Below are 25,175 nucleotides of genomic sequence, written 5' to 3' on the forward strand. Positions count from 1 at the left end.
TACTAGATGGTCCAAGCTCCCGGTTTCACCGCTGGTGGATTGATCGACCGCGAGCCTTGCAGATGCCAATCGCACCGAAGTGAGCCAGGTCCAGCTTAGGGGATTTCTTATCCACCTGAAACACGGCTCTGGTCGAATCAATCTCGTGCCCGCAAGGGATTCTCAAACAGGGAGAAGCCATTTGGAAGGCGACAAGAAGGATCGGGCGACTCCGAGACCATGATACAATGAATGCCAATGACAACAATGATGACACTGTCAAACTAAGTCTTGTGCTCTCCTTGCCGCCCGATCACAAAGAGACGCGATTGTTGACATCTCGTGCAGGGTCAATGTTGTGGCCGCGTAAAGTGCTTTTGGTCGAGGATTTTCCTGCAGGAAGCTAGTCGCAGGAGTAGAGGTTTCTCTTCCCCCTTGCTGCAATGCCCAGGTACCTACGGAGTACATACATAGGTAGCTTCATAGGGGTGAATGGAAACTGCTGAATTCATGTACTTGGCATGGAGGTGTGTGCATGTATAATCGAGGCAATTCGTTGGAGTCCAATGGTATAGTGACCTATACGAGATATTCCCCATACAAAATCCTCTGGCCCGTTTGCCCGTGTACCGAGTACCTGGCCCGTATACATACCGGGTACATAGAGAGCAGACTGGGGGTGGTCCGTTGTGAAAGCACCCCTAACACCAGGTAATAGGTATGCCTACCCGCAAAAGCCCCCCATTAAATGGCACCGAGCCCAGTTAAAACCCGATCTAGGCAACGCGCTCGGGTGTGTCAATCGCTTGGCAAGCTCCAGAAGCGGCGGGAGCTGCGAGTGGCCAGTCACGCAAGTCCTTGTCCCTGATTCCCTGGTTGTCCGCATTCATCCTCATGTCAAAGTCCATCACAGATTGCGCATCTCAATTTCACTACAGTCCCCTGCCTCAGTCACGACACATTGACATCTACGACATTCATCTTCTGCAGTACTCTGCCCTGGATCTACCTCACAATGCTCTGTATTTAGTTGGACCACGACCCCCTCTTTTGCGATCCCGCGCAGATAGACAATTGGCTCAGGGCGACAAAACAGCAAACGGGTCGCGGTTGCGGAGGCCATCAACAACTCTCACCACCGACATTGGCGGCGACTTTGCGAACTGTTGTCCTCTGCTTTACTTAACGTCACATGTCCGTCACCTTGGTACTTCACGCCAACAACGTTACCCGATCATAAAATCACCGACCAAGTCGTCACCTCCCACTGCCTTTTGTCACAACACCCATCATGGCGGACGATTCTACAGCTTCCCTTGTGATCGACACATCTGAACGTCCCATTACTCCAACATTGCCAACCCCAGTTGGTTCCAAGACTCCACCAACGATATCATCCAAGCGCTTTGGACATACCGAGGAAAGAATGTCTGCCATCCAACGAGCCACCGAGGCCATGGAAGCCGATGCCCTGAATCGAAGGTTAAAAGAACTTGAGAATGCTGGAAGACCGCGAGACAGAACCCCAGGTCGCAGTCCTAGCCGCAAGAGACAGCGGATTTATGGGGATCGGTGAGCTTCTAGAGATGCGGTCGCTTGCTCTGGTGAAACTGATTATGTTCTTAGATTCATACCAAACCGAGATGGACAGGACCTGCAAGCAAGTTACAGCTTGTTGCATGACGATGCCTCACCGGCGACGCCTTCGAGATCCAAGAAGAAGACCCCTCATGGCGAACTCCACTTTCAACGGACGGAAGAAGCGAACAGAACTTATTCAAAAGTCCTACGCAACGAGCTGATGGGTGATTCGGTTCCGCAAGACTACAGATCTCTGTCCCCAGATGAACTGTTTGGCCGACGTCAAACCCCTCCGGGCCAACCCTCGATATCATCCATGCCTCCTGCCTCTATCACCCCTACTACCCCCCACAAGAACATGTTCTCCTACAAGTCTCCGCAGAAAGTGATCGGATCGGGCCATCCCACTCCCTCATCTCGAACCGGAAAACATCTTGGAATCATAAACCTGAATGCGAGATCGGATTTGTACTCGATATCGCCCATCAACTACTCCTCACAGTCCATCTTGCAGACACCGCGGAAGCAGCCTCGACCGATTGCCAAAGTCCCCTACAAAGTGCTGGACGCTCCCGAGTTGGCGGACGACTTCTATCTGAATCTGGTGGACTGGGGGTCGGCGAACATCCTCGGTGTAGGGCTGGGATCATGTGTCTACATGTGGAACAGTGCTACTGGCAAAGTCACACAGTTATGCAAGCTGCCTGACAATGATTTGGTGACATCTGTGGCGTGGATCCAGCGAGGGTCCCATCTGGCGATTGGAACACACAAGGGGTTCGTCCAGATATACGATGCTGAGAAGTCTAGAAGGCTAAGGACAATGACTGGCCACTCGGCGCGAGTCGGAGCGCTCGCATGGAATGATCACATCTTGACTTCTGGGTCGCGCGATCGACTAATATACCATCGGGATGTCCGCAGTCCCGACCAGTATCTGCGAAGGTTGGCAGGTCACAAGCAAGAAGTTTGCGGCCTTCGGTGGAACACTGAAGATGGTCAGCTTGCGTCAGGTGGTAACGACAACAAGCTCTGCGTTTGGGATAAACTCTCCGAGACACCTTTGTATCGATTCTCGAACCATGTTGCAGCGGTCAAGGCGATTGCTTGGAGCCCCCATCAACATCACCTGTTGGCTTCTGGTGGTGGAACGGCAGATCGGTCGATCAAATTTTGGAACACAGCAAATGGGTCTCTCATCAAGGAGGTCGACACAGGAAGTCAAGTGTGCAACTTAGCCTGGAGCAAGAATAGTGACGAAATCGTCAGCACTCACGGTTACAGCCAGAACCAGATCGTGGTGTGGAAGTATCCAAAGATGGAGCAGGTTGTCAGTCTGACTGGACACACCTTCCGTGTCCTTTACCTGAGCACGAGTCCAGATGGGACCACCGTTGTGACTGGAGCCGGTGATGAGACACTTCGATTCTGGAGAGTGTTTGGCAAGAAAGGGAACGAAGGGAGGAACAGCGACGGCATTGCTGGACGACTGGGTGACTGGGGTGCGATTCGGTGAAGGAGTCACTCACCCCAGTCGTTGCAACGACCTTGTCTGCACTGTCTAGCTATATGACGATCATGCCTGGCCATACCCACGAACCAACCGACATTCTTTGTTCCTATTAAGGTGAACCTCTTACGAAGCCGTCCCGGAACGACTCGAATTTGTTACGACGTCTTGAATCCACACGACAAAAAAACTGTACAGCAGAAAGTTTTTACGCCATACAACCCACGAGCTAATCTCTACAGACAGATGGGATGACGGCGATGATTATATTGTTTCTTGTTAGCGAGCATGAAGGTCATGTCAGAATCAAAATCAGCACCAGAACCAGCGAGCGACCAATCTTGCCCAAGCTGGACAGTATCATGAGGCTTTACCACGATCTGATGGTGGAGGACTTTGTGACAGAGATCTTTGCGCAGATGATGGGGCCTACCTTGGCTTCAACGAACTAGCTTGAGCGAATTGGGATTCCATTGATTTTTTTTTTTTTTGCAAGCGCGGCGCCCACGGTTACTCGGGATCATTGGTCAAGCGAGGTCATATAGTTGGGAGGGGAACGCAGGCGTCTCTCAGGTCTCAGGAGGCGGGACTCGCTCTCTTCGGGAGGTGCTCCAGGATTGAGGCACAAAAGCCCGACCATGTTGTAGGGGGCCACCATAGGTAACAAACCTCGGAAGACAGAGCAGAGAATTCAAAAACCGAATTGAGCCAACCGAGCAGTAATTTGTTTCTTTGTTGCAGCTCTCTGGAGTAGAGTAGGCGATGGGTGACCAGTACGTGACCACCAAACAGCAGCTGGTTATGACTCGGGATATATCACACGAGTACATAGATCGGAAGGTGGGTCCATCGAGTGTACTCGGTACCTCGTACACTTTTACCAAGTTCACGGTATGCGGTACAGGACCTGGTTCTACCCTGCCAGCCTACCTAGGTATCTCAGATATCTACCGAGTACTCGCACGAGTACATATGAGCGATCCTGATGGTTTTGGGCACAGAACGAATGGGACAATACAAGACTCCTCGGGAGAAATACCATCTTTCTCATCTCTCTCAGGCAGGGAGGGAGGGAAGAGACGACTACGTACATATAACTACACAAGGCCTTTTCTCTTTGACACACACACACACACACACACATACAATAGCATCTGTGCCTGCATACCTAGGTAGGTGTTTCCAGTACTCCGTATCCGCTCGCTCAAAAGTGCACTTCCTTTTTCTATCACTATCCAATGTCGATGGCCCGCCCCGTCGCATCGCTATACTACAGCACAACAAAAAGGAGCCATATCAAACGACCCAAATCCGCTGCCGCCTCCTCCCAAAAAAAAATGATATGGATCTATTATGGAATTCTGGTTGACAACAGTAACCCTTAGCCGTGCCCTAGCTCAGACTTCACCTGAAAAAAGACATAAGAGGTAGATAGGTGGGTACAATTACAGCACCAGCTTCCCTGGCTCGACCTGCAGCACAGTCTTGACCCTCTCCAAAAAGGTACGTGCCCTCTTCTCTTCGCCCACGGGGACCGTCAGGCTGAACACATTCACGGCACCGTCGGCTGTGCTTAGTGTTCGGCCTGGGATCGACGCCGAGAACGAGGAGAAGGGAGCCGCTCTTTTGGGGGTGACTTTGCCGGACAGGACATCGATGATATCGATCTTCTTGGCTGTAGAGGTGGAAACGCGAGGTGAGTGTGCGAGTGATGTAGCCGGGCCTTCTCTGGAAGGGACAACGGGAAAGGCGTCGATCTGTGGGAGATATGTTCCTCTAGATGTCGTGGGTATCGTGTCTAGCCCGAGGACCGCATTGAAGAGGTCATCTGCCGACGGCTTTGCATTCTTGGGCTTAGGGAGATCATCATTGGCCAGATCAACAGCACGGGCGAGGAAAGTCGAGAGGGGCACCGTCACGCCCAAGGTGTCTCTGATTCGTTTCTGCACTTTCAGCACTTCGGCGAGCGAGACAGTGATGCTGACGCCAGTGACCTGTGGGATTTTCTCTTCGGCTACTGCTGCGGCGCTCCCAGTGGCTTTTGCGGCCGTCTTAGGAGTTGTAGGGAGGACTTTGATGTTGCTGAGGTCAAGATGCGTCATATGCTCGATACGCTTGGATTGCGAGGCTGGGTAGTCCGGGTCGATAGTGCCCAAATATGCGAGCACGTCGCCTTTCAATAGTCTCCCATTCGGTCCCGTCGCTGGGATTTTGGCAACGTCGTCGTCCGAAATGTGGTTCTCGTGGACGAGAGCGATGACTGAAGGATACAGAGGGTATTTGGGGTTCTGGCCTGGCCCAGTTGGACTCGTTTTCGGCTTGTCCTTTGTCGGCCTCTTGTTTTGCGGTGTGCCCGGTGTCTCCTTTTCCACTCCAGACGTCTCGTATTTCGAATCTGCTCCGCCCTTCACATTATCTGCTTCCGACTGCACGGGCTTCGAATCGTCCGGCGGGATCTCTAGACTCGAGACATCATCTCCCGGGTCACCAAGGACAGCGATCCTCGTGCCGACTTTGACCGCTTTCGAACCGTCCCCTTGTAAGATCTTGGCCATGACACCGTCGTCCTGGGCCTCCACGTCCATGGAAGCCTTGTCCGTCTCGATTTCAAGGAGAATGTCTCCGGCGGAGAAGGAGTCGCCTTCTTTGACTTTCCAACTCGAGATGTTGCCCTCGGTCATTGTCGGGGACATGGCGGGCATGGTGAAATTATGGGCTGCGAGGGAGGAAGGTGTGGAAGAGAATGCTCTCCGGGCATGATGTTGGGAGCGTGAGAAGGAGGAGCATTGGGTCGAGGTGACCTGCCGGGCCAGAAGTCGGACTGACTGTCGGCCAGCCATTGCGAGGCGATTGTTGCGTCTCTGACAAACGGGAGGAGGGGGAGGTGGAATCCAAGGGTATTGTGTCGAATGTCCTCAAGGAAGCGCGACGCAGCGCCAAAAGGGTAGTGGACGAGACAGACGTGATTGAGGAAAATGGGCGGACGGCGAATTGTTGAGGACAAGGTGAACAAGTGACGAGCTCCGAGCGGAGCTTGCTACGGAGTGTCGCTTGGGGTAATCAGCCATCGCCGCTTTTAGTTCCGCTCACCTATACCAGGTACAGGGTATACCTACTCCATATTTGTACCTCGTCGTCGCTCAACGTCTTTACTCTTCTCCACTACATCCTCGATACATGCAACTTACAAACCCTTGATCAAGCACGAAGATGCCTCAGCAAAATTTAGACTATCAGAGCTGAACGAATACCTCCATTCACTTCACACCAGCGACTCTCAACAGACTATACTTCCTTCATGCACCTCGAATACGAGGCAGAACAACTCTGAAAAACATATCCATTGACAAGCGGGATGGCATTCCCCAAAAAGACCGAATTGGTACACAAATGCAAGCTTCGGTCAAGCTGACTGTGCACACAACCCAAGAAGAAGCTTTGGCATTTTGCCCCTCTTTGGTATTGCCTCGTATTCACTGAATACGAAGCGTGCCGCGTCTTGTCGTTGATTGCCTCGCGCTATCGCGGTATATGTCGCTAAGTCATTCAGTGATAGCCAAATCCAGAGCACGCTTTCAGCAAGATGGTGATGTATCCGACGTATCAAGAGATCTAGCCTCACCTCTGATAAACTTGCTGCAATCTACTCGACCAGACACCGCTCTGCAAGGAGACCGCCCGTTACAAACGCAGCCTTCTATTTGCTCTTCGTTGCAGGGAACAAGTATCCCACGTATGTTTGTTTCTGCCTGTTGAGAGAACAACCAGCCTGCCTCCCAGCGTGTCGCCTATAAAGGTAAGCAAACCATCGGGCTGTAAATTGATGTCAAGAAACCTCGAACATCGCGTCCACCACCGAACTTACATTCTCTCTCTTACCAACATTGCCGTCAGATTTCCCACGCCTCAATCATGAAGGGTGTAGTCTTTGAAAGCGCCGGCGCCCAGCCCAAGGTCGTCGAAACCCTTGAAAAGCCGTCCCCAGGGCCCAATCAACTCCTTGTCAAGTCCATCTGGGTGGCCATTAACCCTGTGTAGGTAGCCCTGCCTCAGAAGTATTCTTTCGTGGACTGATCAACCGGCTCTAGTGACACCTTCATGGCCGCTTATGGTCTTCTCGTGGTCGATTGGCCTCTTGTGCTGGGCGTGGACGCGGCCGGCGTTGTGATCGAGGTGGGAAGTGAGGCAGCATCCAAATATGGATTCAAAGCAGGGGATCATGTGTTCGGCTGCACCAGACTTGGAACCCCGGGATATGCTGCTGGTCAAGAGTACTTCCTGATGGATGCGCCTGTCACCATTCCCAAGCCAAAGAATATCTCCCTGCCTGAAGCTGTTACCTTGGGAGTGGGAACTGAAACTGCTTGTCTGGCATTGTTCGACAGTCTCGATGTCCCTCTCCCTGATCCAAACAATCTTCCTGGACCTCGGGACGAATGGATCGTCGTCCTGGGCGGCGCCAGCAGTGTCGGTAAATGTGCCATCCAGCTGGCCAAGGCAAGTGGTTACAAGGTCGCTGCCTCTTGCTCAACCAAGTCGGCAGCCGAGGTGAAGGGTTTGGGCGCCGTGACATTCGACTACAAGAAGCCCATTGAGGAACAGGTCAAGGAAGTTGTGGGCGCCACCTCGGGCGAGATTTCTCGCATCTTTGATGCCGTTGCGGCAGATGACCCAGTCACGGCCAAAGAACTGTTCAAGGCATCCAAGAGCAACAAGAGGAGCTTTGCGACCACCAATGACTGGACTCCAATCCCTGATTTTGAAGGGGCGAAATCCCATCCCATCAAATTTGGCGGCGTTGGGCGACCCGAGGAGGCCGAGTTGAACAAAAAGATCGAGGCATACATTCCCGTCATTACTGCATTGATTGAGGCGGGCAAGCTAGTCCCGGCTGAATATGAAGTGATCGGCACTGGCTTCGAGGATGCTATCAAGGCCTATGAGCACCAGCGCTCCGGCGCGGGTGGTTCGCGCAAGGTCGTGGTCAAAATTCAGGACGAGTGACGACGAGATGTTGCTCGCCAGTCACCGAGAATGATAACAATGTTACCATCTGATCGGATAGACTCGGGTGCTGCGTGAAAAGCACGCACTCGTGGTGCCAATGCAATATCCAACATCACCGCGGTGGTGCCAATGAAGTCCTTAGTCTTGCTGTGCCGGGACCTGTAAGGAGACGGGCCACCGCTGTCTTAACCTAGTTGATCCATCCACTGCCTCAGTGAGGCTGTTAGCTCTGGTATTGGGCACCAATACCGACGATGCCGCCACCCAGGGGGGCTCTGTGGTAAAGTACTATGCGGCAACCCTATCGTGCTTGGTGATGGCATGGACAGGATTTCATCTCACAACAGAGCAGAACGGTCTGGTCAGTCGTATGGGGACAAAGAGAGAAGAGCCAGCACACAGAGCTTTGCACTAGTAGCGAACGAGTAACCGAATCCCCCATTCTTACCCAATAGCCAGCATAAGAAACCACGTTGTCAAAAGCAATGCGTTGGGATGTTACTCTGCTCCTCACAACTGCATCAAAGGATTTCCTTTTCCACTCAGTCTCCAGAACTTGATTAGCTGGTTTTTGCCATGCTTGTTGTTTAGGGTAAGTCGAGTCGGTGTAGCTCAATTGACGACCACACGCCATGACCGAGCGGGCCCGCATCGGAGACCGTCTTGGGGACACGGGGGACTCTGAGAAAGGGTATTTTTGCTTTGTGACGAGCGGAGGGCCGAGTGGTGCAGTCGCACGACCCGTCTTGGGCCACGGCGAGCATCTCTGGACATTTGTGTTTCGAACGAAACTCGGAGGGGGCTGTTGGACCCAGTGCCACCTGAAGCCCGGCAGTGTGCATTGGAGCGTGGTGCAGGTATCTTGGTCTCGGCCCATGCGTCATGTTAGCATCATTCCTCCACGGGCCCAGAGGCGACATTCCTGATGGCAGATGTGATGAACGGTAGGAGACGGGAAGATCTTTACTATATAGGTTGACAGGGTCAGTCGAGCTCGCCTCACCTTGAGAGAAAGGGAAGGGTTGGGTACCAGTTATATAGAAATTTCCGGGAATGATATGTAGCGAGATGGCCTAGGTAGCGAGCCCACCAGCCTGATCGTCCAAAGTAGGGGGGGACCACCCGGCGCCATTTGCTTTCAAGGCTTGAACGACGAATGCGGAGCAAAGCATGGAGTTTGTAAGGCTCCATCCCTCCTCATTGGCAAGCTGGGGCCTCAGTAGGGTCCGTCGCCCCGAAGCACCAAAGCACAAATGCACCAATTAATCATTGTGAGAGCAAACTTTGGGACCGCAGATGAGAAGCGGCGAAAGGGTTCCACTTCTGTCGAGCTCAAGGCTGCATCTTCTGCTCCAAAAGCCAAATGGACTTTGTTCTTTTTTTTTCCCCCTTCTGTAGTCCGGCGCCTCACATCCGATCGAGGGGACTTCCCAGCCCTATTTGCGTCGGTCAACGACAAATTGCAGTTCCAATGAGAACAGGCCCTGTGAGCGGACAATGGCACACCCCCTGGCGCACGGTTCGTAATTTCCGGTACAAGACACTCAGCACGGATGAGGCAAGGGTGTTGAGCCCATGGCAGTTTGCGGGCTCAGGGGATAGGTATCCGAATTCTTAGATCTGCTCCAGTCAAGATCCAACACCTTTTTCTCTCCCCCGAAACCAACATGAGGCTTACCTAGTGCCAACTCTGCCGCTTGTCTCCATCACACGACCCAGACATCCGGGTGTTCAGGTGTGGTGTGCTTTGTTCGTAAGAATCCCTGTTTTTGGTCAGTGGCTGCGGCCTTGGGGGAGGCGATTGAAAGAGGGCCAGAGAGAACAAGAGGAAGAGAGAAGAAAAGTGAAAGCAGCCAAAAAACGCCTTACTGTATGCTCGGTCTCTCCCACGCTTACCGACCTTTCCATCCCTCCCTCACCCACACACCTGTTGTTCCCAACCCTTCCCTGGTCGATTTTTCTTGTTGAATAGTGCAGACCGTGGGTGTTCGGTTCGTGATTGCTTCCCACGTTTCTCAAAATCAAGGCAAGGGATTTGTTCATTTGCTCGGGCACCCACGCCTGCCAGCCCAATCCTCCCCATCACGATTCGTCTACCCGCGCATTGTCATACTGAGACCATATCTTCCAGACTCGCACCTTGAGGCGCCAGATCCAACATTCCTGGACCCTGTCCTACTTGCCTACCTTGTTCAGATCGCCTGCCCACCACCTCCTCCACCCCCCTTTTCCCAGTTACTCGAGCGTCGCCCGTCCTTGCTAGACTCCAGCTTGCACAATCAAACTCGTCGAAACCATGCGCCAATCGCAATGAAGAGTCGAGACTCCGGGGCACGAGCTTTGCATGAAGAAGGATCTAGAGGAATGCGACGAAGACGGCGACTGTAATAAGATGGCCGGAGACAAACAAGATGCTCGGGGCGCCTCGGAACAGGTCAGGAACGTCCAGAAATATCAAGCTGCAGCCGCCAAAGACGACGTGACCGCTCCGTCCTCGCTATCGTCCACATCCTCCACCGTCGAATCCAAGATGCCTAGGCGTGCCGAATGCGGTTCGCCCAAATGGGACATCAAAGCCGAAGAACGTCACGACGAGCCTCGTTCTGCCGACTCGGCCTTGGACGAGCCCTCTGAGACTCGGAAGGAGTCTCCTCCAGAGGCCGAGCCTTTACCCTTGCCAGAGTTACGATCCTCAACGTCCGAGCAGTGGTGCCTCGGAGACCATGACGCCGAAGACTGCATCATCGTCCCTCCTTGTGTGAGAGATGTGGAAGTCGATGCACTTGTCGATGCCATGTTGTACCCGCCAGTAACCAAGGAAACCTTGGAAGAGCTCGAGTTGGTTTTCATACAGTCGAATATCAATCTGCGCATCGACATCAACTTTGACCATGACCTCCATTTCACCCCCATTTCCGGGGAGAAGGGAGAGCACAAGAAGAAGCAAGCGAGAAGATATTGGGATAGTCTAGAGACTGAATTGAAGATAGTCTCTCAACATAAACCCCTGGGGTTGTGCCCTGAATGTGATGGCAGGCGCCGTTTGAGCTCCGCACCGCCAGTATTCTTCAAGCGAAGGTTACCTGTGTTGTTCCGGAAATTGAAAGAGTTGCTCGTCATCCTGATCCCAGAGAGGGACCAGTACCAGATCAGCCAATATCTTGACATACCTCTGCTTCTGCAAGAGGTATCTCACGGCCTTTTAGACATTGTCCGCTTGGCTCGATGGCTCGATGGCCTCCTCACGAGCCACTGTGCGCCAATGAGAGATGTCTATGCACATGAGATGGCTGAGCAAATAGTACAGGGTGCAGAGACTGGGGATCTACACACTCTTGTTCTTGGTATTGAAAAGCTGTTTCAGTTTCTCGAGGCAATGAAGCTGGACGTCGCCAACCATCAGATCAGGAGCTTTCGTTACCTCTTGATCGATGATACCGTCACGTTTCAGCAAGATTACTTCAAGACGCGGGTCCGGCACGGTGGGTTCAAGAGCGAGGAGTCACGAGCATGGTACTGTGACGCTCTTGAAAAACACCGACAATGTCAGCTCGATAGCAAAAGCACCAGATCGCTTCCATCGGCTGCGTTGGTGCATGGGCTACTCGAACTCTGCCTTTGCCGTGATCTGGAGGTCCCAGCCACTTTTGCGTATGACCGCAAACGCCTGAAAGAGATCCGAATGGACTTTCAAGACCTGATTCACCTCGAGATCTCTCTATCAGTCTTTGAGCAATTGCTTCGGGAGCAGATGGACCGTGATCCTGCCTCGCCCTGGCCAGGTGCTTTGGAAAGCCGGGTGTCGGAGATGCATACGCTTTTGCGCAACCGAATCATGGATCTCACCGACGGCGATCTTGAGGGCACTCCGATGCAAGAAATCTGGTTGCGGCATGCCGGCGCCGTTGCTCTTGAGCTGGCGCGGGCTGCTTTCCTCATATCGTCGGGTTCCACGTTTCCCATACCCGATTCCATTGTCAGCAAGACGACGGCAAGATTGGTCGCACAGTTTGAAGCCGAACATCACAGCCAGCATCGTGCCAGGACCGTAGTACGAGTACTGGAGAGCGCAACAAACGATCACATGAATACTTTTCAACCCATGACCATACTGGCCATCTCACAGGCGCAAAAGCAGTGGCAACAGTCTCGAGTATCAACGCAACCATGGCGCTCCCTGCCCGAGATTGAAGATATCGCAAGAAGAGTAGCACATATTGCAACCGTGCATTGGCGGGTTTGGGCGGACCTTGTTTATTTGGAGTCTCCGGATGGACACGAGGATAGCAGTGATGAGACTGAGAGTGCTTGCGGCACAGGGGATCAGTATATCACGGGCAGTCCTATGGATTATGTACAACAACATTTTGAAGAGGAGGACGAGGACGAGGAAGAGGAGGAGCAAGAAGGGGCAGGAGGAGGGGGGGGAGAAGGAGAAGAGGGAGAAAAAGAAGAACAAGACGAAGAAGAAGATACCCATTTCGGTTCGAGTTAATCGTTCACGGCGTTGGTGCGTTCAATGGATGTTCTGGGTTCAAAGCCGACAGAGGGCGCTACAAGATCTCTTGCCTACGAAAGACATGACTTTTATTCTCCTTGGTTTATTCAGGGGGAAGGGAAGTCGGACGGGAAAAGTTGGTTTTTTGTGAGAGCTATATACCATTACCATTAATGGGCGTGACTTTCGGGTTTGTGTTGTTGTTGTTGTTGCCTCGCAGCTGTGTTTGACGTCCTGAAGGACGGTGTTTCTTTGTTACTACCTATGGAATATGGAATATACATGTATTGGGCTCTTTTGGTGACATCTAGCTGATAGGTAGCTAGGTAGCTAGGTAGTTAACAAGGGCATACTCTTTAGCTACATCCAGCTATATCCAGTCGTCAACCACCAAACACGAACCTACCCAGAAGCAGGTATCTGTCCAGGAGGCAAGGAGGAATGTTCTTTTTTTGTGCTGGCCTGGCTGGTCATAGCCATTGATCCATTCTTCTAGACCGAGGAGTGTCTACCGAATACACCAGTTTTCCCTCTTCCCCTTTGTCGGGGAGAATATTCATCTTTGTGGAGAGGAAAGGAAAGGTGCGTGGTACGTGGTACGTGATACGTGGGACGTAGTAGCTTTGGAGGTTTCGGCGACAAGGCCGTGCGTTGCGGACATGTATACTGACTACGATGTACGGGGTATGTACCACGTATGGGGCCTGACAATCTCAATAGCCGACAATTCCCACGTCATTTACCATCTCGCCATTCATCCCTTGCCAATTGCCAATTCCCAATTGCCGACAAAGAGCGCGCGGGGGAGTGAATCCAGATGTCCTCGTACTCATTATACCTAGGTATCCATTCACCCTCAATCCACCCTCGTCACTTCTCCTCTATTATTACGGTCTCCTCCTCCTCCTCCTCCTCCCCACCTCCTCACCCAAGCCCCCGACGAATCAAAAGGCGTCCAATTATTTTCAAGTTCCTCAATCCTCTATGCTTCACTCAATACAGGGACTAACCACGACCAAAGACCCATCGGCTCTCTCGACCGACCACGCCCGTGGTGTCTCTTGTCTCCTCTCCCAAATCTATGTCATGTCTTGTGTTGTGTCGGTTGTTTTCAAAAATGTCAGGTGTTCAAGTGTCAGGCGTTGTGTTTTGTTTTTAATATTGGATGTTCCTCCTTATCTTCTTCGTTTTTTTTTTTAGATCGTAATTATCTTCTCCTTTTGCCTTCTTCTTCTTCCCTCCTCTTTTCGAGTGCTCGGCTTTTCTTTTCCTAGCCGACTACTTTGCCCAAAAAGGTTCTTGCGAAAACAGAAACCCCCCCCGGCCCCCCCCCCCCCCCCCCCCCCCCCAACGCACACACATACACACACACACGAGAACTACCCTTTTCACAGCATCTGGGTAAGGGGTCTCCCACCAGGAGAAATTAAACAAGATTCACAAACCAAGCACTGAAACAATCAAGCAAAGGAGGGCTTTGTCAACATGAGTTGTCCAAAGGACCAACAACAACAACAACCACAGTCTTGTGGCTCGTGTGATGGACACCACCACGATGGCGCCTCCGTGCCAGACATGGAAGACTACAAACTCGAACTCGAAAGCCTGCGCAAGCGGACCCAGGAACTCGAACTGATGCTGTCCAAGACGGCCAACGGCCTCAAAGACTCGCAGTCCTCCAGGTCCCGAAAGCTGCGGTCTGAACATTGGTTCAACTCGCCCGACAACCCGGAGATGATGGCCCTGTACACGGATCGCTTCCTCAACTACGGCTTGACCACGTCCGAACTCAATTCCGGCAAGCCCATCATCGGCATTGCCCAGTCCGGCAGTGACCTCGCCCCCTGCAACCGACACCATCTCGAACTGTCTAAAAGGGTGCGCGAAGGTATCCGCTCCGCTGGTGGCATCGCATTCGAGTTCCCCACGCACCCAATCCAGGAGTCGGTGAGACGGCCCACGGCAACGTTGGACCGAAACTTGCTCTATCTGGGTCTGGTCGAGATCCTACATGCGTATCCCTTGGATGGAGTGGTGCTTTTGACCGGTTGTGACAAGACGACTCCGGCAATGCTTATGGCTGCCGCTACTATCAACATCCCCGCCATCTGTCTCAATGTCGGCCCCATGCTGAACGGTCGCCTGAAGGGGTCACCAGACAGAATTGGCTCGGGGACGATTCTGTGGAAGGCCCGGGATTTGCATGCTGCAGGGGAGATTGACGATGATATGATGGTCGAGATGATCGCGGCTGGGACGCCCTCGGCGGGCCATTGCAACACCATGGGCACGGCCTCAACCATGAATGCTCTAGCCGAAGCACTGGGCATGGCTCTACCTGGCTCATCAGCTATTCCCGCCCCGTATCGTGAGCGCGCCCAATGTGCGTATAGGACCGGTAAGCAGATTGTCGAGATGGTACACGCCGATCGCAAGCCGAGCGACATCCTGACAAGGGAGGCTTTTGAAAATGCGATTGTCGTAAACAGTGCTATTGGGGGGAGCACGAACGCCCCCATCCATCTGAACGCTGTGGCGAAACACATTGGTGTCCCCCTTGATCTGGATGACTGGGACAGCATTGGACTTGACATCCCTTTGCTGGTGAATGTGCAACCGGCAGGTGAGATGTTGTGTGAGGAGTATTATAAAGCCGGAGGGCTCCAAGCTGTCATGGCCGAACTTCTGGATCAAGGTAAACTCCAGCCAAAAGCCCTGACTTGCAACGGCAAGACCGTCAAGGAGAATGTGGATGGCAGGCATTCTTGGGACCGACGAACCATCAAGACCTATGGTGAGCCCCTGAAACATCGAGCAGGCTTCCTCCACATGACAGGTAATCTCTTTGACTCCGCCATCATGAAGACCTCTGTGATTTCCGACGATTTCCGCCGGGAGTTCTTGGAAAACCCACAGGATCCCAATGCTTTTGAATGCAAGGCGGTGGTGTTTGACGGGCGAGAGGATTACATCAGTCGCATTGACGACCCCAAGACCCCAGTCGATAAGAGGACAATTTTGGTGATGCGCGGTGCTGGACCTCTGGGATATCGTGAGTAGCCCTTCTGCCTTTGTCCGAAAACGTCCTTTGTGAACCCTTCTGGCATCGGGTATATCTCGAATAGCAATGCTAATTTTTCATCTCAGCTGGCGCGGCCGAAGTAGTCAATATGCATGCTCCAGGCCACGTCTTGAAACAAGGCGTGACCTCTTTACCGTGCATTGGAGATGGAAGACAGTCTGGCACGTCAGGTTCCCCGTCGATTCTGAATGCCAGCCCTGAAGCCGCCGCAGGTGGTAACCTGGCACTGCTCAGAGATGGCGACGTCTTGAGGGTTGACCTGAACAAGCGACTTGTCCAGATATTGATCTCCGATGATGAGTTGAAGAAGCGACGGCAGGACTTGGAAGCAAAGGGCGGATACCCGATTCCAGAGTCTCAGACCCCCTGGCAAGATATCTTCCGCCGCGAGACTGGGCAGCTCAACGAGGGAATGGTGTTGCACAATGCTCCCAAGTACCAGCGGGTGGCCCAGAAATGGCCCGCTCCTCTGCATAACCACTGATGAGCTGGCTATCTGTCACAGCGTGTCAGAACGTGGTCGAGTGGTGAGCGTCAGCCGGGAAATAGGGATCAAGGCGTGGTTACCGTCGTCGAGTTCGCCTGATATGGTGGACCCGTCACCACCGTCGCGCTGTTTTGTGAATAATAAGCTCCCTGGCTTGTCATGGCACGAGTCACCAGTTCTCCCAAATAACATCTGGCAACACTGTTCTCATGACCGTCCAGTGGCCCAATGCACTTTGCGACTGCCATATCTCGAGTTCCTTCGTCTGTCCTCTCCTGAGAACAGCGCCCTCTTTGTCAAATTCATCGGGGCTGATCTCGTGTTGTGGCACTAGAAACTCCTGCCGGGCACCACTCCCCAGAAAATCTGCTGTGACAGGTTTCCGAAATGTGATCGCTGCCTGCCTCTTCGTGCAGAAGAAAACCATATTCGTGAAGTCGACTGCCTTGGCCCCTGGCGTGGGTGCTTCGTCTTCCCTGAAAACTCGGCAGGAAGGGAATACTGACGTGATTGTCCGATAGATGAGCGAGGATACAGGCATTGCGAGATCTCCTGCGTAGTTGATGGCTATGACTCCATCTGGTTTCAAAAGCATGTGCAAACCCGAGAGGAATTCAACGGTGAAGAGTTCCACAGGCTCAGCTCCACCAGTGAAGACGTCGTGAATAATGTAATCGTATGAGTCTGCCTCCGTCGAGTTCGCTGTAGCGACCGCGTGGACAGCGTCGCCGAGATAATATGTATGATTATGGGGAAAGTTGAAGTACTTGACGGCGAAGTCATGGACGACCGGATCAAGTTCCATGACGGTTGTATTCACCCCATGCTGAATCAAGGCCGAGGGTGCGGTTCCAACTCCGAGGCCGATGTTCAGAGCGGTTTTGTGTGGGCTAGGAGATGTGCCCTCAACAAGTCGTACAGCTTCAAGCATCACAAAGACGGAATAGATGGGTTCCGCGACTCTTCTCTGGACCCTCTTGGAAGGCGGAAGCTTCCATTGTCCGCCTAGGAGGCTGTGATCACACCTCATCACACGGAAGCCTCTCTGGTTGTCCTCCAAGACTGAAATATAGCCTGTGATCGACTCTTTCCGTTCCAGTAAGGTATAATTGTAGAGCGCCAGGGTGTTATTGAGCACCTCGGTAGTTCGTGAAAGGGAGCAGTGGGGGTTTGCCACCATGGTAAAAGCAACCGACGGGAGTGAGGGCCACAGAAAGCTGTTAGGCAGGACCATTCCATATAGCGAAGCCACGACCAGCTGCATTCCGACCCGTGAAGTAAGAAAACCACGTCCGAGAAGTGACGAGACGAATCCTTTGCAAGCTCTGTGAAGGACGGAGAAGAGCATGAACAGTCCCATCGATGGCACAGCCTCTCCCAACGACGAGTCCAACCGGCCAGAGCTGAAGGTCTCGTCAAGGTATTGCATCGCAAAGTATGTGGACAACAACACAAGGGGATAACAAGTCAGAAGCTCGGTAATCAGAGGACCTAGCGGATTACCGAGAGTCGAACTGAATCTGAAGAGGATGAATTGGATGCTTGGGATCCAGAAACAGAATGGGGTGATGGACCGTGCAACCCAGGACGGGAGGTAGCCTCGGACTGCGAAGGCAAGCATGAAGGAAGCAGTGAGGCCATATCGATGGTACAAAGCCGGTGGTATGTCTCCGTACACAGGTGACAGGTTCAACTGGGATAGAGGAGCATATAGGGCCGCAAGGAGAACAAGTTGTAGTGCTCTTTGCACCCGTGTGTCAGTCAATGTTGCGACAATGGATCTAGGTCGCTTGTCTGTCGAAGACGGGTCTATCTGTGGTGAAGGAGGCACTGGAGAATTGTGAGAGGCCGTGGTTCTCTGTATCGTTGCATTGTTGGGTGGTTTTGTTTTCCTGGCCATTGCTATTACTGTCAGTCACGGTCTTGGGTGCAGAGGGTGTCAGGGAACAACGAGGAGACGTTCTCAGCACAGGGAGTATGATACCTAGGTTCCAGGGCGTTGGATGCACAGGTTTAGTGAAGCAGCTAGTGAGTGGACATGAACGATGAGAGGATGCGGTGGACGGTTCTCAAGTGACTCGGTCGATTATTACATGTTTTGTAAAGTAGAAAGTTGCACACGCTGCTTTAACCGCATCTGCTACTCCCCCTTTCATCTCAGCCTTTTCAACGCCATCAACACCATCGTTACTATTCTCCTGCAATCAACGCCTCTAAATACCTCAGGACTAACAAAGAGGGAATTCGCTCTCCAATCAGTTGCCACCAAAAAAAGAAAAAAAACAAAGGATCTGGCCACCCCATGAAGAACCAATTCACACAAAATCCAACACACTGAAATGTAAACCCGGCCATCAAGTCGCAGGCGCAAGAAGATACAACCAACCCGTTACTGCAGATCCCGGGTATCAAACGACAGAGAAAAAGAAAGCCAACCTCCATCATACCAACCATGTTTTGGCCAACCAACAAGTGCTTCGAGCAGGATTCTCTCGCCGCGAAGAAATGTACCCTGAAAACCACATCCCATGCCGCCACTAGGAATACCCATGGACCGTTCCCCGGAAAAACCGTCCCTGTCGTCTCATCGTGCAGCTCGTTCAAATCGTCTTATCCTCCAATTAAATCCAATTAGGTGTTGACAGCGTCTGGTCGCTCAACATATTAAGTAGATCACCGTCTAAGCCAACACGACCAATCCCAGGGCTGGGTCCGCCGGGTCGCTGCTGAGAAGCCAGTCTCTCTTGTTGAACTTCCTAGCCTCTTTCTCGGCTTCGACGTCGACATCAAGCCCAAGGTCAATCCCACTATCGTCGTGGTTGCCGGCTGCGCGTTGTTTGACTGGACTGCTAAGGCCAGTGTGGAAACTAGGCAGGTCTAAAGGGCCACCGCGTCGGAGTTCGTCGAGTTCTGCGTCGGTTTCGTCGTCGTCGATTTCCTGACCCGCTTGCTGCTCGACACTTGTCGCTGGGAGGGTAGGCGAATTGCTCGGCGGCATTTCCAATTTCACCAACTTATGCGGCTCAGGTCCAGCGGGAGCGTTGGCTTCTCCATCGACGTCGTGGACCGCCCTCTTTCTCTTCATGCCACGAAAAGGGGCATCTGGGTTGGTTTCAGCCTCCTTGCACTTCTCTTGCTCTCTCACGTCCGCAAACTTCTGACTCTGCGAGTCCAGCAGCAGTCCTTCCATTTGCGTCATCCAGTCGAGCATTTGCGTGGTAAACGACTCCACGAACCACCATGATTGATAGCTGTGAGCACCACCTTGTCCCATTTGCGTCATGACACTTCTCCAGAATCTCGTGTGGCAGTTGATCATGCACTGAGGGTGGTGACCGTCGAAAAGTTGAGGTAGCCTCTCCAGCCAATTTATCCACCGCTCCAGCAAAGAAACAGGCTCATCGCTGGGTTCCGAAAGGAGAATGCCGTCGAAAGTGTCGGCACTGTCGTTGATAAACGTTGCGTATGCGCTAGCCTGGTCCTCTTCCGCCGCATGGACCAGTGCGTCGTCGATTGGATCGACGAGCTGTCTCATGTCGTGCTTGAGCATACCCAGCATCTTCTCAAGGCTTTCTGGGGGTGGCATACTGTCCTCTAGCAGGTGATCCGGATCGACAATGGACATCAAATCGAGCCACATCTGCGTTCTCTGCTGCGGATCTTCAAGCATGCGACTCAGTTGCAATGTGGCTGCGTTCGCGCCTTTGAGCTTCTTCAGCACATGCACAAATCTGGCTGCAGGTACAATCTTCGCCACAATAACATGGACAGGGCATTTTTCTTCAAAGGCTGAGATCAGATGACCGACCAGTCTTGATCCGATGCGGTCGAACACATTCCACACAACCTCGGGCACATTCTGGATTGCTAAAGGAGCAATGAATCGGACAATCTGTTTGTACATCCGCATATCGCATTCTTGAATCCAGGGAGCCAAGCAGGGCATTGAAAACAATTTGGAGACTGGAACAGTCATCTTCCCATTGAAAGCCGAGTGGTGGTTGAAGAACGGCTTCTCCTTGCATTTGCGGAAGGCGTCGATCACATCGATGCAGTATGAGCGGTAGAGGTGGAACAAGGCCTTGGCTATAGATGCGTCGTAATTCTCTCCCTCGAGGTAAGTATGGATATCTGGAAAGTCAATAGGTGTATCTTGCGACAAAGCAGGTGGCTGAGAAAGGGAATTGAGCGTTGGCATTCCCAGGTAAGTCGCCATACTGCCAGGGAGATGGCGACGAATCGAAGGAAGCGCCACAACGACATTCGTTGGCATAGATTTGATGGGAAAGCGGATAGTCGGTGTGTTAATATACTTGCAATCCAACCGCTGAGTCTGAGACTCTATAGGGGCTGGTGTCTCGTCTCCAGCAACGTCGGCTTCCTTTGGTAGGAACGCAGCACTCGGGGCCGGGAAGTCGGCTATCTCCATGGTTGCTCGTGACATGGGCCGATCGATGGGAGGAGTCACGGTAGCCTTGAATATTTTGTTTGCTTCCTGGATTGATGCCTGCCTTTCATGCTGGTTCCCGCTCGATGTGCCGGGTCTTTCGGGGACAGAAGAATATGGTCGATCATCATCGTCAACCACTAGCGATAGATCCACGTAGTGGTATTTCGATTCACCGCGGACTCCCAACCTCCTTGTCTGGACATTTGGAAAGATGATGCGGACGAGTTTGCCGAATGATGCTGGGTTTAGCGTCGGAACTCGCTCATTGCCACAGCGCTCCGTGTATCTTGTAAACACACGATCGCGGCGCACGGAGTTTGATGACCGCTGACAGTTTTCTTGGAGCCTACAAACATAAGTACAGGCGCCGCAGGCTTCCTCAATGGGAAACTTACCAGAGCATAGCAAAGACTTGTTTTGCCTTCTCAGATTTGCCCCCAGCACCCTCGTTTTTCTGTACTTCCACGGCAACTTCTTTCAGACTTTTTCCCTGGTACTGAGCCAGCAGTCGCCGCAGTTCCTGGTCATTAGCCACGCTGGAAGCTGTGCCCTTTCTTCGTTTGGCCCCACCATTCTCGTTGTTTGAATCTTCCGGCGCAGGAGAGCCTTCGAACTGTTCAGAATGATGCCGCATATGATGCATGTGTTGAGGAGCGACAGCATATGGCGGTAGGCCGTGGGGATATTGCATAGGGTAGTGTTGCATCTCTTGGAAAGCTTGTTGTGACATGGGACGCATCTCATGTTGTTGCGGCATTGTCGTGTTAGGGTCTATCGGTTGTTGATGGAGATGCGGTGGCATATTGTGTTGATAGTGCATGAGCATGTCTTCAGGATTGGGGCCATATATCCCAGCAGCTGGGTGAGTGCCATGTTGTATAAAGAAGGTGCCTTGGTCTAAAGGCATGCTCGGCTCGTCCGGTTGTTGTTGTTGTTGTTGCGGGTGTTGTCGATGCGCAGATGGTTGAAAGGCGCTGCCCACGCCAATGGACTGCAGGCTAGTTGTCGAGCCTCTAGATTTTGGACGTTGTCTTTCTCTATTGTTTGCATTATTTGCATGTGTAGGATCTTGTTGATCGGGAGTGTCCTCCATAATGTGGGTTGGCGACTGCGCCATGCGGAACTGTGCGCTAATTAGCACGACGTCACGACAAAAACAAACAATTCATCCTACATGTTCTGGTCCCAAACTCTGACACGTGTACGGGATGAAGATATCGGATTTCTCGTTATCGATATGTTGAGACGGAACCTCGCTTGGTAATTTGACCGATCACAACATGGCTTTCGAGCGTCGAAGTTCGTGGATCGGATCTGTTATCGCAGTTCGCGAACGTGTATCTTGTCTGTTGGGCAAGCGCAAGAATAGACAGACAACCTTAGATGCCGCTGGAAGATGTCACGCTTTGTAGGAGGTGAATTCGACAGCGATGGATCACTTCACGCGCGGTGGCTGTCAGTCCATGTCGCTGGTTTGTGTTGAGAGTAACAGCCCAATTCGAGTTCGACAAAGGTTGTTGCCAGAGAAACAGTTCGCCAAGACAAACATTGAGCTCCGGTCTGACAGCGAGCGGATACGGCAAAACTCTGTAATATTTCTCCGTCAGACGGGGCCATCTCCTCATTGGCGCACGGCGGGAATTCACCTTATGTACGAGGTACAAGAGCTTGTGGGTTGTGGGTTCATATCTTTGGTATTACGTCAACCAGTTGGATTGGGTGCTGGACGCCTCACTGTGCAGCCACAGCTGGATTTACGAGCACAGGCAACCCAGGTGAGTGATGAGGTGCAGGTGCCAGGGTCAGGCGGGAACCTTTTTGTCACATTGGGCGCCGTCACCACTGCGAGTGACCCTCGTGTTAGGTCTGCAGGCACCTCCAGCACCTACTGAGCCACCAAGCAAATTGCCCACCAGTCAGTCGCCGGGACCTCGTAACTCGTAGCTCTCCTATGCACCGTGACACCCAAACGGACCAACGTCACCTCCTGCCCCTGGGGGTTTAAACTACATCACCTCTCCCACTACTGCACCTCTCTTCCCACTCACACATTTTGTTCGCACTGAGATATTCCCAGCAATCCAGATTCATCTGCACATCTCCATTTCCCCATTCCCACTACATCAATCTACTTTCGTCGTAGCGATACCGACATATTGTTGTCAAGATGTCGTTCCAGGACAAAGCGCAGCATCAGATCTCGCAGATCGATAAGGAAGTATGTTGAGGCACATGTCAATTCCAGGCTCCCAGTTTTGCCAACTTCTGCTGCGATCCAACGTTTCCCATCGTCCAGCCCTTCTAGGAGTGCATCATGATCGTTCCATCTCACAATGTCGACTGGCGCGGTTGAGCTAACTGATGGTGTCTGCAGCTCTCCAAGTATCCTATGCTCAACAATTTCGAGAGACAGACCAATGTTCCCAAGGTCTACGCTTTCCTCGGCCTGATCGGCCTCTACTTCTTCCTCGTCTTTTTCAACATTGGAGGCGAGTTCCTGGTCAACTTCGCCGGCTTTATCATCCCGGGGTACTACTCGCTGGAAGCTCTGTTCAGTAGCAGTAAAGTTGATGATACACAATGGTTGACGGTATGCCTCCTTTCCGACACTTTCCGATATCAGCTATTCTGACCGTCTTTCTAGTACTGGGTGGTGTACGCCTTCCTTACTGTCCTTGAGAGTTTGGTCAATGCCGTCTACTGGTTCCGTAAGTCGATGCGCAGAGCAGCCCCTCACTCGATGTCCACACTAACCACCTGTCATCAAAAGCCTTCTACTACGTCTTCAAATTCATCCTCATCTTGTGGATGGCCCTCCCCATGACCAACGGCGCCCAGATCGTCTTCAAATCTTTCCTCCACCCAATCTTCTCTCGTTTCTTCCAGCAACCAGCAGCCTCCACCTCTGCTGATGTCCGAGGCAAGGCCGATGCTGCTTTCAAAAGCCAGTAAACGGCTCAAAGAATCTCAACGTAACTTCGTGCGAGAGTTAAAAGCGATCGCTGCCGTTTGATGCGATCTGAGCACACAAGGGAAAGGCTTTTGGTATTATGACAATGACTGGAACATGTTCCAGAACGAGATCTGGTGGGAGGTGGAGTCATGGGAACTGGTGCTCTCTGCGGTTTGCAGGGAGATGACCTACGAGTTGCTCAGGAAGGCTAAATCATATCATTATGAACTTTCTCGATAGACCTATTGATTTACGTCTTGGGTGGTGGCGATGGCTCTCAAGAGATTAGTTGAGGCTAGTTATTGATCGCAGGGGTAGGAAGGCGTCGATTGAAATTGGAACCAACGAAGAAAACTCCCAAAAAAAAACAGCCAACTTTTTGTTCGCTCTATAAGTTATATCTCTAAGGAGAATGCATTTGTCCAGCCGATATGATCTGCACCTCCCTAGCTTCAATTCCACCCTCCCACGAATCCACGTTCCACACTTTCCTGTTGCTTGGGATTGACAAATATCCTGTACGGAAAAGGATTCTGATCACTTGTGGTAATGGGAGGAATGTGATCCTTGTCCCTGTTTACTATTGCGACAATCTTCATCGCTGTCTTCTGTAGAGAAGATTCCATTGCACGGCGGACTTTGATGCGGTCTGCCAGTGAATCCAATCGTTAGTAACACAGAAAGCTGTGTCGCACAACATATGGCAAAAAGCCAGGAGGGTAGCCATACCCGCTTCACTTCTAGGTCTTGCAACAATAACCTGAACACACCACTCCTCCCAGCATACTTCCTCGTCTGTCTGTCCGCCACCTCCTAAGCGGCCCAACCAGCCCGTCGTGATACCTGTTTTTCTTCTCTTGCGATCGTAAAATCGCACTACAATTTCACCGCGAGAGCCACCGGCTGCGGCTGACGGACTGGTTGTGCTCGCTGAGAATTGTGGTGTCAATTGGGATATGAGTAGGTCTGCATGAGAATCGATTGCTGTGGAGATTTCAGGTGGCTCGAGGATTGAAGGGAGCGTTATGGGAAGAGATTGGGTTGAATGCGAAGTGTGAGTGTGAGAGAGGGAGGAGGCATTCGGGGTATAGGGAGAAGGTCGGATTGGTGGGAAGTAACGGTGGAAGAATATCGTGTGTAGGACTCCTGTGTTCACAGAGACCAATTGTTAGTCGTGCCAGTCTCCTCGCAACCAAGGCAGAGAGAAGCAGAGCTGGCTCCTCTGAACCATGAGTATGGGGCCAGACTACACCGTACCTTTAACTATGTCCCTGACAAACGTTTGATCTGCGAATACCTCCAGGATGTATTCGCGATGACCCTGGTCCATGATCGCAACTAGCAATCTTCGTGCGCAAGTATACTCGGTACTGAAATCAACTTCGACTTCAAGATGGTGGGGGTTTTTTTCGCAAGTGGTACGCTCAGCGGAGTATTGGTAGGAGAGAGCAAAGGGGGTGGCAGCCAGCTAAGTGGCGCCTCGGACAGAGCGACTATTCAAGACATGGCTGTATACAGGCTCCAACAATTGTGCCTTCAGCATCGGTGGACTTGTCGCAGCGGTATGACTCTTTGAACAAAGCCACGATGAGGTGCATCCAAGAGTCTTTGAATGTTCCTTCGATGGT

The 25,175-nt window shown here is 52.2% G+C and overlaps 8 protein-coding genes across 8 annotated transcripts; 5 read left to right on the forward strand and 3 right to left on the reverse strand.

Moving 5' to 3' along the window:
- Nucleotides 1-1,270: 1,270 nt before the first annotated feature.
- On the forward strand, nucleotides 1,271-3,076 carry Z517_10326 (uncharacterized protein; the record flags this gene model as incomplete). The annotated part of the gene is made up of 2 exons (XM_013423938.1): nucleotides 1,271-1,551; nucleotides 1,606-3,076. 2 exons carry the CDS (start codon nucleotides 1,271-1,273, stop codon nucleotides 3,074-3,076), a joined length of 1,752 nt encoding a protein of 583 aa, XP_013279392.1.
- Nucleotides 3,077-4,515: 1,439 nt separating this feature from the next.
- On the reverse strand, nucleotides 4,516-5,910 carry Z517_10327 (uncharacterized protein; the record flags this gene model as incomplete). Its single annotated transcript, XM_013423939.1, has 1 exon — nucleotides 4,516-5,910. The coding sequence occupies one exon, from the start codon at nucleotides 5,908-5,910 to the stop codon at nucleotides 4,516-4,518; it is 1,395 nt and encodes a 464-aa protein (XP_013279393.1).
- Nucleotides 5,911-6,982: 1,072 nt separating this feature from the next.
- On the forward strand, nucleotides 6,983-8,074 carry Z517_10328 (uncharacterized protein; the record flags this gene model as incomplete). Its single annotated transcript, XM_013423940.1, has 2 exons — nucleotides 6,983-7,104; nucleotides 7,159-8,074. 2 exons carry the CDS (start codon nucleotides 6,983-6,985, stop codon nucleotides 8,072-8,074), a joined length of 1,038 nt encoding a protein of 345 aa, XP_013279394.1.
- A 2,395-nt stretch (nucleotides 8,075-10,469) lies between these two features.
- Z517_10329 (uncharacterized protein) lies at nucleotides 10,470-12,572 on the forward strand (the record flags this gene model as incomplete). The annotated part of the gene is made up of 1 exon (XM_013423941.1): nucleotides 10,470-12,572. The coding sequence occupies one exon, from the start codon at nucleotides 10,470-10,472 to the stop codon at nucleotides 12,570-12,572; it is 2,103 nt and encodes a 700-aa protein (XP_013279395.1).
- A 1,488-nt stretch (nucleotides 12,573-14,060) lies between these two features.
- Nucleotides 14,061-16,141, forward strand: Z517_10330 (dihydroxy-acid dehydratase; the record flags this gene model as incomplete). The annotated part of the gene is made up of 2 exons (XM_013423942.1): nucleotides 14,061-15,627; nucleotides 15,723-16,141. 2 exons carry the CDS (start codon nucleotides 14,061-14,063, stop codon nucleotides 16,139-16,141), a joined length of 1,986 nt encoding a protein of 661 aa, XP_013279396.1.
- A 172-nt stretch (nucleotides 16,142-16,313) lies between these two features.
- On the reverse strand, nucleotides 16,314-18,044 carry Z517_10331 (uncharacterized protein; the record flags this gene model as incomplete). Its single annotated transcript, XM_013423943.1, has 1 exon — nucleotides 16,314-18,044. The coding sequence occupies one exon, from the start codon at nucleotides 18,042-18,044 to the stop codon at nucleotides 16,314-16,316; it is 1,731 nt and encodes a 576-aa protein (XP_013279397.1).
- A 780-nt stretch (nucleotides 18,045-18,824) lies between these two features.
- Z517_10332 (uncharacterized protein) lies at nucleotides 18,825-21,711 on the reverse strand (the record flags this gene model as incomplete). Its single annotated transcript, XM_013423944.1, has 2 exons — nucleotides 18,825-20,940; nucleotides 20,990-21,711. The coding sequence occupies 2 exons, from the start codon at nucleotides 21,709-21,711 to the stop codon at nucleotides 18,825-18,827; spliced, it is 2,838 nt and encodes a 945-aa protein (XP_013279398.1).
- Nucleotides 21,712-22,761: 1,050 nt separating this feature from the next.
- Z517_10333 (protein yop1) lies at nucleotides 22,762-23,546 on the forward strand (the record flags this gene model as incomplete). The annotated part of the gene is made up of 4 exons (XM_013423945.1): nucleotides 22,762-22,812; nucleotides 22,969-23,184; nucleotides 23,239-23,302; nucleotides 23,365-23,546. The coding sequence occupies 4 exons, from the start codon at nucleotides 22,762-22,764 to the stop codon at nucleotides 23,544-23,546; spliced, it is 513 nt and encodes a 170-aa protein (XP_013279399.1).
- Between the last annotated feature and the right edge of the window lie 1,629 nt (nucleotides 23,547-25,175).

The sequence above is a fragment of the Fonsecaea pedrosoi genome (assembly GCF_000835455.1).
Source record: "Fonsecaea pedrosoi CBS 271.37 unplaced genomic scaffold supercont1.7, whole genome shotgun sequence".
Classification (NCBI taxonomy): domain Eukaryota; kingdom Fungi; phylum Ascomycota; class Eurotiomycetes; order Chaetothyriales; family Herpotrichiellaceae; genus Fonsecaea; species Fonsecaea pedrosoi.